Raw genomic sequence first — 13,584 nt, 5'->3', positions numbered from 1 at the left:
TCAAGAACAGGAGCCTCCTCCAGGCCCATGGCCCCTGCATGGCCCCAGCGTGAGGGAGGGCTCTGAGGCACAGCGGCTGCTGGCACGAGGGGCTGCTCCGGCCACCTGGGGGCCTCTGAGAAATGCCCAAAGCCTTGTGCTCTCTGCAGCTGGCCAAGGACAGCAGCAGGGCTGAACGGTTCGTGTGGCACAGCCAGCCCGAGCTCTGCAGCCCTCAGGAATGGGACCAGGACAGGACCGGGATTGGGAACAGGGCCAGGAATGGGGACAGGGACTGGGAATAGAACCAGGAATGAGACTGGAAATAGGAGACAGGACAGGGACCAGAACAAGGACCAGGATATTGGAACTGCAACCAGAAATGGGAACAGGGACAGGAATGAGGACAGGGACTGGGAATGGGATTGAGAAAATGGGAGAGGGACCTGGAATGGGACTGGGGACGAGAATATTGGAATGGGACAGGGAATATGGAAACAAGAACCAGACAGAGAATATGGGACAGGGATTAGGAAGATGGGATTGGGATTGGGAACAGGAATAGAGGAGTGAGAGTGGGAATGGGAATATGGGAGTGAGACAGGGAATACAGAAATGGAAATGCAGGACCAGTAGTAGGATCGGGAATACGGGAACAGGACAGGGATTATGGGATTTGGAATATGGGAACGGCAATGTAAGGTTGACCCAGGACCTTTGTGGGGGTCTGGTTCGGCAGCTCTGGACCCCAGGCCTCACTATCTCAAAAGGACCAAAGTAAAGGACGGGAGGCGCTCTTCTCCTCGGGACCAGAAATCCCACCTTAATTGTGGAATCACTCCAGGGAGGTCCAGGAGGGGAAAAGAGATCAAGTGTCTGATCGCGGGTGATTTCAACCCCAGGGAAAGGGGGCGGAGGAGAGAGGCCACGGCCAATGGGATACAACTGATGGGAGGCGCGAGGGGAGGAGTAACCCAGGGCAAGAGCAGCACCGGGGCTTTGGGGGAGAGGGCTGTGTGCGGGACAAACCATGTGATACAACATCAACTATTCCCTGCAAAATAACAAGACCAGCCAGTGCAGAACAATAACTAAAGAAACAGCTTAGTGCAATACAACCAGACAGACAGTAGAGGACAGGGAATGAGACTGGGGATGGGATGCAGACTGGGATGGAAGCAGAATGGGCCCAAGAGTGGGGTGACATGGAAATGGGCCAGAGGAAAGGAGGGTGACAGCAGGGAGAGGGGGATCCTGCACAGGGAACACCGGGAACCAGGATGGGGGAGATGGGAACAGTCCCAGGGCAGGGGGGCCTTGATCAGCTGCCCCAGAACCGCGACCAGGGCCTCCCAGCACAGCTGGAGCCACTCAGCCTGGGGTGCCCAAAGCCCTGAGCAACCCCCAAATCCCTCCCAGGAACCCTCAAATCCCTTGGACCCAGCATCCCCCACATCTCCTGGAAGATCCCCCCATGTTCCAATCAATGTCTTAGTTCAATGTCTTTATTTTTTTACTCCAGTTTTGGGTGTTTTGAAGGTCCTAAGAGGAATGAAAAGAAAACCCAGGCCATGGGGACCCAGGAGGACGTGGAGCCCGCAGGCAGGTGCCTTCCCAACATGGATCACTGGGCTCTGCCCACCGGGGGTCACTGGGGACCATCCAGCGTGGATCCTCCCATGGGGCTTGGAGCTGGAGCAGCATAGGAAACTCTTCCCGCACTCAGGGCACTCTCAGGGCTTCTCTTAGTGGTGGCTCTGTTTGTGTTGGGTCGAGCTACAGCTGTGCCTGAAGGTATTCCCACACTCGGGACACTGGTGTGCTGTGCTTGAGGAGATCCAAACTGCTCCGAGTCTTTTTCCCACGCTCGGAACACTCGTGGGGCTGTTCCCCAGTGTGGACCTTCTGGTGGGAGGTCAGAGTGGATCGAACACTGAAGCTCTCCCCACATTCCAAGCACGTGTAGGGCCGTTCTGTGGTGTGCACCCACTGGTGGTAGAGGTGGGAGCTGTGCCTGTACCTCTTGCCATATTCCCTACACTCCCAGTGCCGCTCCCCCATGTGCACCCAAAGGTGGGTGAGGAGATTGAAGCTCTGGCTGAAGCTCTTCCCACATTCCAAGCGCTCATGGAGCTTTTCCTCATCATGAAGTTGCTCCCAGCTCTGAGCTCCAGCCGCCTCCCAAGCCTCGGGTGGGTCTTTCCCCCTCAGATCCCCATGATCTGTGTCTGCAACCTCTCCATGTGCCCGATGTCCGGGGCTTTTCCTCCCCGTTGGGTTCCTGTGCCGTGGAGCTCCTCAGAACAGCCTCTTCCACGAGGTTCTGCAGTGGGGATTTGTCCTCCCTGGTCCCCATCCTCAGCTCCTGGTCTGGGGGAGGAAGGACAAGGAGAGGATGGGATTTGCCTCTGTGCCACAGGGAAGGGCAAGGAGATCCCCCCAGTGCATCCCCAGCAGGACAGCTTTGGCAGAAGGGTTGTCCTGCAGCCGGGGCCCGTGCTGGGCTGGGAGATGGAGCAGGAGAGAGGGGGAAAGGGGCACTGACTTCCTCCTCACCTGCCTGGGGCTCCCAGGCCATCTTCCTCTTCCTCGCAGCCTCCTCCTCCTCCTGCATCGGGCCAAGGTTTGGCAACGGGAAATCCTGGTTTGGGGGTGAAAACAAGGTGTGAGAGCTGAGGATTCCTCCTGCCCAAGCCCATCTCTAGAAGTCACAGGAGCAGGGATTGAGCTGGGAGAGGCCGGGATGGGCAGCGTGGGGCTCTCAGCTGCTCCCATCTGATGGGGGCGCGGGGAATCTGACTTGGGGAAAAGGAGAGGCAAACTGGGAAATCTGTGGGCTGCAAATCCACACTTGGGCTTGGTGGGGACCCTGGGTGGGAAATTCCATCCCTTTGGGCTGATGCCCGAAATATAAGCTGGAAATAAATCCCCACGAAGCAGTGTTTTTAGATGTCACGTGCTGTGGTATATTCATGCAGTAGGTGTTGCTCAGTGTCACTGTGTCACTACAACATCATCACCTACCTGCCAGAACTCATTTACATTGTATGGTCTCATGGCTATTAGATAGTTCTTCTGCACTGCACTTGCACTTTCCTAATTTGGGATCTGTCAGGAGTCTGTGATTGTCCTGGTTTTGCAGGGGGGCATTTTAGGAAAGGCTTCCAAGGCCTTCTTTGCATCTGAAATTTTCAACTTTGTCTTTGGAGCATGTGCAGCTATGGTGTTCCTCGGTGTGTCTGGTCCTAACCAGCCTAAATTCTTTGTTTTGTGGCTCATTGGCTTTGCACAATTTCTCAGTAGTACTATCCCTATCTATCTCTGAAGCTCTCCACCTGGTGAGTTTTTTCCCTTCTTTTTTCTGTCTATTCAGCATTAAGCAACTAGTTAATAATAAAAAAGCCATTGCACTGTACAAAGTTATTTATATCAGGTTATATAGGCACAAAAAATGTATGATTCAGGTTATCTAGGTATATTTATCTAGATATATAAAAAGTCATGATTTAGGTTCTATTGATACCAGGTTATACAGATCTATCAGGTTATACTGATAGAACTCAAGCAACATCATCACTTTGTAACTTTGATCTAAGTTCTGTCAGCATCAGGGCCCTTCCCAAAGGCCTGGAGGTGTTGGAGCAGGGACTGCAGAGACGGATGAGGGATCCCAGGAGTGAGATTTTGGGGATGGGATCCGTGGGGATGGGAATGTCCCGGGGCAGAGTCACACGTGAGCCAGGTGTGCAGGGCAGGACCTTGCCCTGACCCCAAGCACTGTCCCAGCTGCAGGATCTGCTTCCCATCAGCCTCTTCCTCCTGCAGCCCCAGCCCAGCTTGGTGCTGAACAAAGGGGCTGGGCCGGGGTCATCCCCTGGTGGGGGCTGTGCACTCCCTGTGCCCCCTCCCCAGATTCCCTCCTGGGGGAGCAGGAGCTGGGGCAGGAGCCCTGTGGGGAGGGACAAGGGGGTGACACCAGGATGGGAGGGTCACACACGGCCCAGGGGGATCCCCCCTCACTCCCAGGGTGCCAGGAAGACAAACCCCTACATGGAGCCCCTGTCCTCCAGCAGCACCTTGTGGGCAGGGTCGGGTGGCAGCTCTGGGGGGGTCTGGGGGGTCATGACTGCCTAAAACCCCCTCCCAGCCCCCTCAAACCACCCCACAGATCTCTGCTCACTCCCCAAACCACTCCATGCCACAGAAATGGCCCCGAGATCATCAAAACTCTTTTCCACCCCTCCAAAGACCCACTCAAATTCTTTCCAAGCTGCACAGCCCTTCCAGAACTCCCAAAACTCCCCCACAGGCCCCTCAAAAGCCCCCTACACCCTCCCAGCACCAGAAATGCCCCCAAGAGCCACCAAAACCCCTTTCCAATCCCCTCAGGATCCCCTAAACCCCTTCCCTGCCCCCCATTGGCACTGACCAGGGGAGGTCTGTGCACAGCAACATCCACAGCTGGGAGCAACTCAGGCACTTCATCAGTGTTTTAGGCACTTCCATCCCTTTGGGCTCTTCCCAGAGGCCTACAGATGTTGGAGAGGGGACTGCAGGGAGGGATGAGGGATGCCAAGGGTGGGGTTTTGGGCACAGGAGGAGGGGCTGTGTGAGCCACTTGCTCGGGGGTCCATCTGGAGGCCCCCCTGGTGGTCCCGGGGCCCCAGGCTGCAGAGCTGTCACCACCTCCTACTTGGGGTGGTGGCTCTGGGGGGACCTCTGCTCCTTGGGGCTCTTCCTGCAGCCAGAGAACTTGGAGGGACCCTCCTCTGGCTGGGTCCTCCAGGCGTTCCATGAGCTTTGCTCCATGAGCTCCTACTGCAAGTGACTGGGCTCTCCTGGGATCATACGGAGATCATACTGGGAGTGACTGGGAAAGACTCCGAGCATGCTGAGGGCAACTGAGATATACTGGGAGTGTCTGTAACCCTATTGGGAGTGACAGAGACCACACTGGGAACAACAGGGACCATGCTGGGGACAACAAGGACCATGCTGGAGGCAACTGGGAGCAAGTGGGAGTGACTGGGTCTACACTGAGGGCAACTGGGCATGACTGGGACCCTGGTGGAAGAGACTAGGATCATACAGGGAGTGACTGCGACTATACTGGAGGCCACTGGTATCACTGAGGGCAACTGAGGGCAACTGGGCATGACTGGGACCCTGGTGGAAGAGACTGGGATCATACAGGGAGTGACTGCGACTATACTGGAGGCCACTGGTATCACCCTGGGAGCAACAGGGAGCAGTTGGAGCCATGCTGAGGGCAAGAGGGATCATACTGGGAGTGACTGGGCTCTGGGAAGCACAGGATGGTGAGGAGCAGGAGGACAACTCTCATGCCAGCCCCACAAATAACCTCTCTTGCTGCGGATCCCCCCAGCCCCTGGCTCCCCCAGCTCAGCCCTGCTCTGACTGTTCTGGACTTGCAGCAGCTCCGGGTCAGTGGGGGATGTGCTGGGTGCACTCACCAGGCTGGCTCTGGGACTCCCAATATTCTGGCTCAAATCTGGCCCTGCTCAAAGGGGGTCCCAGCCAGGTGCATGCAAAGGTGGGTGAGGAGGCTGGAGCACTGCCTGAAGCTCTTCCCACATTCCAAGCACTTGTAGGGCTTCTCCCTGCCATGAAGGTGCTCAGGAACCACCGGCTCCAAGCTGCATCTGGATCTCCGGCTGCTTTCCCAGCACAGGGTGGGTCTTTCCCCCTCACGGCTTCCTGGGCTGGGTTTGCAGCCCCTCTTCATGTGGGATCTCTGGGGCTTTTTGTCCCCAGTGAATTCCTGCACTGTCAAGCCTCTCAGAACAGCCTCTTCCACGAGGTTCTGCAGTGGGGATTTGTCCTCTCTGGCTCCTGCGGGAGGAAGGAGAGGAAGGGAAGGGAAGGGAAGGGAAGGGAAGGGAAGGGAAGGGAAGGGAAGGGAAGGGAAGGGAAGGGAAGGGAAGGGAAGGGAAGGGAAGGGAAGGGAAGGGAAGGGAAGGGAAGGGAAGGGAAGGGAAGGGAAGGGAAGGGAAGGGAAGGGAAGGGAAGGGAAGGGAAGGGAAGGGAAGGGAAGGGAAGGGAAGGGAAGGGAAGGGAAGGGAAGGGGAAGGAAATTTACTTTTGTGCCACAGGGAAAGAGAAAGAGATTTCTCCCATCCAGTCCTGGCAGGACGGTGTTGGCAGTAGGGTTGTCCTGCTTGGCTGGGAGATGGAGCAGGAGAGAGGGGGAAACGGGCACTGACTTCTTCCTCACCTGCCTGGGGCTGCCAGGGCATCTTCATCTTCCTCATGGTCTCCTCCTCCATCAGGTCAAACTTCGGGAACTGAAATTCCTTTTCTGGGGAAAAAACAAGGTGTGAGTGTGTTGGCTTGGGTGTTCCTCCTGCCCAATTCCATCTCCAGAAGTCACCAGGTGTCTGGTGTCCATAAAAACCTCCAGACCACCAAGGTTCAGCCACCCTCATAAAAACCCAAACCACCAGGATTCACCAAACAACCATTCACCCAGGAGTTCCCCCGCTCTGGTCTCTCCACTTTGGGGTTCAGGGGTCCCTCCTGCCTGGCCTTCTGCAGCTCCAGTGTGTATTGGCGTCCCCTCTCTCTGGGCTGCAGGGGCTCCTGGCAATCCCAGAGGTTCCCTTCCCTGGGCTCCCAGGTGGGTGTCAGAGGGGCTCCAGGGGTACCAGCTGTGCGGGTCCCCGTTTCAGGGCCCCGGGGTACCCATGGGTCTCTCTTGTCCATGGTCCCAACATCTCCAGGCTGCAGAGGGTCCCCCCTATCCAGGCTCCACGTTCCAGGCTCCCGGGGTCCCCCTTATCGGGATGTCCGACCCCGCAGGCTGCAGAGGCTCCCCCAGCTCCGGTGCCACCCAGGCACTGTGGATTCTGCCGCAAGGCTGAATATTCAGTTCTTGGAATCTTTGTTATCTCTGCTTACATGTGCAAAACCAGCTGCTGCTGAGACAATCCTAGCTCCGACTGAAGGCTTCCCACCCAAAATGCTGCATTCAGTTCTGACACACCATTAAGAAATCCAAGAGCAAAACTGAACACTGATTATAGAATCTTGCAAAATCCCATTCCAGAACATTTTGTCATAAAATCACAAATATTAACAGGTGCTGAGAAAGTCAGCAACATTACAAAACAAGGTTCCAACAGTGTGACTAGAAGAGTTCAGGCAATGCATTTGATTGGAATGACCCCTCTCTTTCTGACATGTGAGCAATGCCATTGAATTTCCCAAACCAGGGAAATGGGGAGCCCTGGCAGCAGCAGCTTCACACACAGCAATGACACAGAACAGGGCAGGACAAGAGGCTGGAAAAATGATAACTTCTACTTGCAATTAAGAACGCTTGTTTCAAGTTCTACTAAAGACACTTAATATAGAGTCAAAAAGATTAAAAAATACAAGTAGTAACTGTAATATTAAGAGCAAAAGTAGCCAAAATAGCAATAATAAGAATGAATAATGGTAATAAAACCCAACCATATTTATACTAGGTTTGCATGGCCAGGTTTTGGTAAGAGGTGGCTCTAGGAGCACCTTCTGTGAGAGGAAGATGGAAGCAGCTGCTCCTCCATGTCCCACAGAGGCAATTCCAGACAGTTCCAGGACAGACCAGCTGCTGGCCAAGGCTGGGCCCGTTAGAAATGGTGGTAACACCTTTGGTCTCAGAGTTTAGTTGTTAATTGCTGCCCTGAGATGTGTGAAAGGTCTCTGTTTCAGCCTGTGTGTCCGAAGAACGAATCAGAGCTCTTCAGTTTTCGGTCTTGAAGTTGTTTATTAATTCTTATCTAAAAAATTTTCTTTCTGCCCAGCCGAGATCTGCTCAGCAGGGCAGCCAAAGGCACTCTGACCGCCCCCGGGGCGGTGTTGTCTTTTTATACTACAAACTACATATAACATATTTACAATTACTTTCCAATACCTATCACCTATGTTAGACAGTGCACTTCTATTCTAAACCAATCCCAAAGTGCCAGCATCACAGCAGAAGATGAAGACCAAGAAGAAGAAAGGTTAGACACGTTCCTCCATTTTGTCCCCAAAACCCCCATTCCAAAAATCCTAAAATCTACATTTTCACCCTGCGATAATTTTATTATTATACTATTTAAACTTCCGTGACTTTCAGGTCCTCATACAAAGCTGGTAATTTGCTCCACAGGTCATAATCAAATCCCCAGGTGTTCTGGGCTGCATGCCAGGGTCTCCAAGCCCCCCGACAGGGTCTCTGGCAACTCTGGACACCTGGAGGGATGTACTGAGTTCCGACACTTTGGGATAAGAGATTTATGAAAATCAGTTATCATGTAGTTGTAGCTGTGACCAGGGTGAGAACATGTGAGAGAGGAACAACTCTGCACACCCCAGGGCAGGGCAGGACAAGGGGCAGGAGCTGCTCCAGGGGCTGGAGTTGATTGCCCTGAGATTCCCTGGGGCAGCCCCTGGGGAGGCAGCTGGGCCCCTGCAGCCCATGAAGGGCACGGAGAGCAGAGATGCACCTGCAGCGCCTGGAGGAGCCCGTGATGAAGCAGGGGGTGCCTGAGCAGGGGCTGTGACCCCATGACAAACCTGTGCTGGAACAGGGACCAGGCAGGGGCCTGCAAACCCATGGAAAGAGGAGCCCACACTGGAGCAGGGTCCTTCCATGTGAGCCCATGGGAGAGTGAGGCACGCTGCAGCAGTTTGTGAAGAGCTGCTGTCCCTGAGATGAACTCACCTTGGAGAAGTTCATGGAGAAGTGTCTCCAGGAGGGACCCCATGGTGCAGCAGGGGAACGACTCCTCTCCTTGAGCAGCAGGAGAAACAACAGGAATGAACTGAGCAGAACCCCCATACCTGTCTGCCTGCACCCACTGGGGGAGGAGGCAGAGCTGGGAGGGAGGGAGGGATGGGCAGAAGGTGTTTTTAAAGCTTTATTTTACTTCTCACTATCCTGCTCTGATTGATAGTAATAAATTCAATTAATGTCTCTAATTTTGAACTGTTTTGCCCATGATGGCATTTGCTGAGTGATCTGTCCCAGTCCTTAACTCAACCCATGGAGACTTCATTCTATTTTCTCTCTCCTCTCCATCTCTGGAAGGGATTGAGAGCAGCTTTGGTGGGTGCCTGACATCCATCTCCGCTCCTTGTGATGTCACAGGCCCATGAGTGTCCCAAGTGTGGGAAGAGCTTCTGCCAGAGCTCAGCCTTGACCCAACACCAGTGGAGGCACCACTAAGGGCAGCCCTGTGAGTGCCCTGAGTGCGGGAAGAGCTCCGTGCACTGCTCCAGCTCCATCCCCCATGGGACAGTCCACGCTGGATGATCCCCAGTGACCCGAGGTGGGCAGAGCCCCGGTGATCCTTGGTACTGGTGTTCCATTTTGGGAAGACACCTGCCTGGGGGACTCCAATTCTTCCTGGCTCCTGTACCCTTGATATTCTTTTAATTTCTCTTTGCCCTTTCAAAAAACCCAAAAACTGGGTAAAAATAAAGATGTTGAACCAAGGCAAGGATGGGGACATGGGGGAATCTTGCAGGGGATGTGGGGGATGCTGGGTTTGAGGGAGCTGAGGGTTCCAGGGAGGGACTTGGGGGTTGCTCAGGCCTTTGAGCACCCCAGGCCAAGCAGCTCCAGCTGCACTGGGAGACCCCGGTGGAAGTTCTGGGGCAGCTGATCAAGGAGCCCCTGGCCCAGGACTGTCCCCATGTCTCCCCGTCTCAGTTCCCGGTGTCCCCTGTGCAGGATCCCTCTCTCCCTCCCGTTCCCATGTCACCCTGCTCTGGGACACGTTGCGCTCCCATCCCAGCGTGAATCCCACTCCCGGTCTCAATTTCTGTTTCTGTCCCACATTCCCTGTCCTGTTCCTACTCCTGGTCCCAATGCTGCTCTGAGATTTCCATTCCTGTATTCCCTGTCCCGTTCCCATATTCCCATTCCTGGTCCCATTCCAGGTCCCTCTCCCATATTCCTGGTCCTAGTCCTGGTCCCTGTCCCCATTCATGTCCTTGTCCCCAGTCCCGTATTTCCTGTCCCTGTATCCATGCCCGATCCCAGTATTGATCCCAGTCCCGTACTCTCGGTCCCATTCCCGAGGGCCGCCTCTCCCATGGGGCCCTGAAGGCTGCAGAGCTCGGGCTGGCTGTGCCACACGAACCGTTCAGCCCTGCTGCTGTCCTTGGCCAGCTGCAGAGAGCACAAGGCTTTGGGCATTTCTCAGAGGCCCCCAGGTGGCCGGAGCAGCCCCTCGTGCCAGCAGCCGCTGTGCCTCAGAGCCCTCCCTCACGCTGGGGCCATGCAGGGGCCATGGGCCTGGAGGAGGCTCCTGTTCTTGAGACAGGAGCGAGGCTGCAGCTCCGCCTTTGGGCCCTGGGCCGCAGCAGCGCAGGGGAGGCGCAGCTGCAGAGCTCACAGCCCCTGCTGGCTTTCACTGGGACACTTTGGAGCACCAATCTCCAGCCCATATTCTCTCTGTGGTTGCTCTTTCCATGGTCCCTGTCCCGTTCCCACATTCCCATCCCAGGTCTCATTCACAGTCCCTGTCCCCATCCCCGCTCCCTGTCCCCATTCCCATCCCCATCCCCGGTGCCTGTCGCCATTCCCGGTCCCTATCTCCATTCCCTGTCCCCATCCCCGCTCCCTGTCCCCATTCCCATCCCCATCCCCGGTGCCTGTCGCCATTCCCGGTCCCTATCTCCATTCCCTGTCCCCATCCCCGCTCCCTGTCCCCATTCTCATTCTCATTTCCCAGCCCCATTCCCGCTGCCGGTCCCCTCTCACCGGACGCCGCCGCCATCGCCCCGGCTCCCCCGGCCCTCACACAACCGAGCAAACCCCGCGCTGCTCCCGCCAACCAATCCCAGCGCGTGATCGCTCCCGTATTTGCATAACCACTCCCTGCGGTTTGGCCCCGCCCACCGCCGGCTGCAGCCGCCTCCGGGCGCTGTTTGCTCCCAGTTCCCTCCCAGTGCTCCCAGTAAGAGCAGGACTGGCAGGGAAAGCGGTCCCAATTCCTTCCCGCTGCTCTCAGGATCGCTCCCGGTGCTTCCAGGTTCACTCCCAGTGCCGTGCTGTTTCGGAACCTGCCCAGGGCATAGCGCGGCAGCTTTTGGGTGTCGGCATATCCCGGGCAGGGCTGGGAGCGAAAGAAAAGCAGGGGGAAGAGGCGGAACAGAGGACAAGGAGGAAGAGGAGGAGCGGGAGGAAGAGGAGCAGCAGAACCACGTTGGTTTCCCCGCCGCCTTCCCCCGCCGCTCAGGCCGAAGCTCCCCCGGCTTCTGCTGCATCGCCCCCTCCAGCAGCCGCAGGGGAGCGGGATGGGGGAGCTCGCACCAGATCCATCGGGGGGTCTCCGGGAGGGTTTTTTCGTGGGGCAGGGGATGTTTGACTCTTGCAGGACCTCAAAGCCGAAACGTAAATTTCCCGTGGAGGGAACAGTCTCACGTTCGCCCGGTACCGGCGGGCACAGGGGCGATCTCGGGCTGGGAGATGCCCGGGAGAGCCGGGGGGAGCTCAGGAACCCCGGAGCGGGGAGAGCGCAGAGGGGCAGTCCCGGAGCCGGGGGACAAACCGGCTGACTGGAGGGGTGCGGGAGGCTGGGGATGAGCGGGCTCCGGTCTCCCCGAGGCTGAAAGGGACGCTGACTTCTCCAGCTACACTTGGGCAGCGGGACCATCAAACTCAACACGTTCAGCCCTTCTTTTCCCCCAAACCAGGATTTCCCATTCCCAAACCTTGGCCCGATAGAGGAGGAGGAGGAGGAGGCCGTGAGGAGGAAGATGGCTCGGGAGCCCCAGGCAGGTGAGGAGGAAGTCAGTGCCCCTTTCCCCCTCTGTCCTGCTCCATCTCCCAGCCCAGCACAGCCCCCGGCTGCAGGACAACCCTGCTGCCAAAGCTGTCCTGCTGGGGACGCACTGGGAGGATCTCCTTGCCCTTCCCTGTGGCACAGAGGCAAATCCCATCCTCTCCTTGTCCTTCCTTCCCCAGAGAGGGAGCTAAAGCCAGAGACCAGGGAGGACAAATCCCCACAGCAGAACCTCGTGGAGGAGGCCGTTTTGTGCAGCTCCAAAGCACAGGAATCGAAGGGGAAAGAAAAGCCCCAGAGATCTCTCACGTGGAGGGGCTGCAAATGCAGATCACGGGGATCTGAGGAGGAAAGACCCACCCTGGGCCAGGGAGGGAGCTGGAGCTCAGAGCGGGGGGTCCATGAGCAGCTTCAGGATGGGGAGAAGTCTCACAAGTGCTCAGAATGTGGGAAGAGTTTCTCCCTAAGATCCTCCCTGATCCGCCACATGAGAATCCACACAGGAACGGCCCTACGAGTGTGATAAATGCAGAAAGAGGTTTCAGATGAGTTCCTGTCTCATCAGGCATCAGCAGAGTCACACAGATTGAGAGACCCTTCTGCTGCCCCCATTGTGCAAAGGGCTTCAAGAACAACTCCGGCCTCATCACTGCCTGCGCATCCACAGCGGGGAGAGGCCCTACGAGTGTGCAGAGTGTGGGAAGAGCTTCAGGACGAGCTTAGAACTGACCATCCTCCAGAGAAACCACACTGGGGAACGGCCTTGAGTGTGGGGAATGTGGGAACAGCTACCAGAGGAGGTGCCGCCTGACCCACCACATGGAAGTCCACACAGGGCTGGAACAGCCCTACAGATGTGGGCGGTGTGGGAATAGCTTCATGTCAAAGTCCCACCTGATTGACCACCAGAGGATCCACACTGGGGAGAGGCCCTATGAGTGTGATAAATGCATGAAGACGTTTCAGACCAGCTCCTTTCTCCTCCTGCACCAGCAGCTTCACACAGATGAGAGGCCCTTCCGCTGCCATGACTGCGGGAAGGGCTTCAAGCAGAACGCTGCTCTCATCAGCCACTGGTGCATCCACACCGGGGAAACGCCCTACAAGTGTTCTGAGTGTGGGAAGAGCTTCTGTCAGAGCTCTCTCTTGAGCAGATACCAATAGAGCCTGCACTAAGGGCAGCCCTGCGAGTACCCCAAGTGCAGGAAGAGCTTCGTTCCCATGACACCCTTTGTCCTCTGATTTTGGGTCCTTTCCCCCCACTTTGGACGTTTCCCCCTGTTTTGGATCCTTTCCCCGTCTTTTGCGTCTTTTCTCTCTATTTTGTCTTTTCCTCCCTATTTTGGATCCTTTCTCTGTCATTTGGGTCCTCCCCCCCATTTTGGGTCACTCTTCCCCTATTTGGGGTCCTTTTCCCCCTTTTTGGCTCCTTTCCCTCATTTCCATCCTTCCCCCCCCCCCAATTTTGAACCTCCTCCCCTTTGACTTGGTGAAGTTCTGGGTGCACCCCGCCCTCCAACCCTCTCCCCACCCCTAAACCCCCTTCACCCCCACCCCCGTCCACCTAGGCATGTCCCCAGCTGTGTTCCTAACTGTTGCCCCATGCCACATGGACTCAGTGCTCGCTATCCTGGATGTCCTTGAGTCCCCAGCCCAGGACTGTGGATCTCCTTTTCCAGGAGTTCCAGAGCTGGCCTGGCTTCCAGGGCACACCAGTGGTACTGGGGCTTGGAGTGGGTGGCCTGGTGGGATTGCTGGGACGGGGTTTGGGGTCATCTTGGCACTGACTGAGGGTCTTGTCCAATCTGCAGTGAGGAGTGGCCCT

The 13,584-nt window shown here is 56.4% G+C and overlaps 2 protein-coding genes and 1 pseudogene across 2 annotated transcripts; 2 read left to right on the top strand and 1 right to left on the bottom strand.

Annotated features, from left to right (window-relative positions):
• On the bottom strand, positions 1–10,275 carry LOC131094991 (uncharacterized). The gene is made up of 6 exons (XM_058042587.1): positions 8,690–10,275; positions 6,215–6,298; positions 5,454–5,832; positions 4,409–4,529; positions 2,536–2,620; positions 1–2,349 (listed from the first exon to the last, which is right to left on the bottom strand). The coding sequence occupies exon 6, from the start codon at positions 1,021–1,023 to the stop codon at positions 1–3; it is 1,023 nt and encodes a 340-aa protein (XP_057898570.1). The 5' UTR covers positions 1,024–2,349; positions 2,536–2,620; positions 4,409–4,529; positions 5,454–5,832; positions 6,215–6,298; positions 8,690–10,275.
• A 1,405-nt stretch (positions 10,276–11,680) lies between these two features.
• LOC131094971 (zinc finger protein 79-like) lies at positions 11,681–12,430 on the top strand. Its single transcript, XM_058042570.1, has 2 exons — positions 11,681–11,755; positions 11,942–12,430. Exons 1-2 carry the CDS (start codon positions 11,734–11,736, stop codon positions 12,280–12,282), a joined length of 363 nt encoding a protein of 120 aa, XP_057898553.1. The 5' UTR covers positions 11,681–11,733; the 3' UTR covers positions 12,283–12,430.
• Positions 12,286–13,237, top strand: LOC131094990 (zinc finger protein 418-like; annotated as a pseudogene).
• Positions 13,238–13,584: the final 347 nt, after the last annotated feature.

This window comes from Melospiza georgiana, chromosome 32 (genome assembly GCF_028018845.1).
Source record: "Melospiza georgiana isolate bMelGeo1 chromosome 32, bMelGeo1.pri, whole genome shotgun sequence".
Taxonomy (NCBI): domain Eukaryota; kingdom Metazoa; phylum Chordata; class Aves; order Passeriformes; family Passerellidae; genus Melospiza; species Melospiza georgiana.
This window is presented reverse-complemented; position numbering and strand designations above follow the sequence as displayed.

Coding starts and splice junctions, on each gene's coding strand:
- LOC131094991 (XM_058042587.1), bottom strand. CDS start 1,023: ATGTTGTATCACATGGTTTGTCCCGCACACAGCCCTCTCCCCCAAAGC.
- LOC131094971 (XM_058042570.1), top strand. CDS start 11,734: ATGGCTCGGGAGCCCCAGGCAG. Junction 11,756..11,941: donor GGCTCGGGAGCCCCAGGCAG/GTGAGGAGGAAG, acceptor TTCCTTCCCCAG/AGAGGGAGCTAAAGCCAGAG.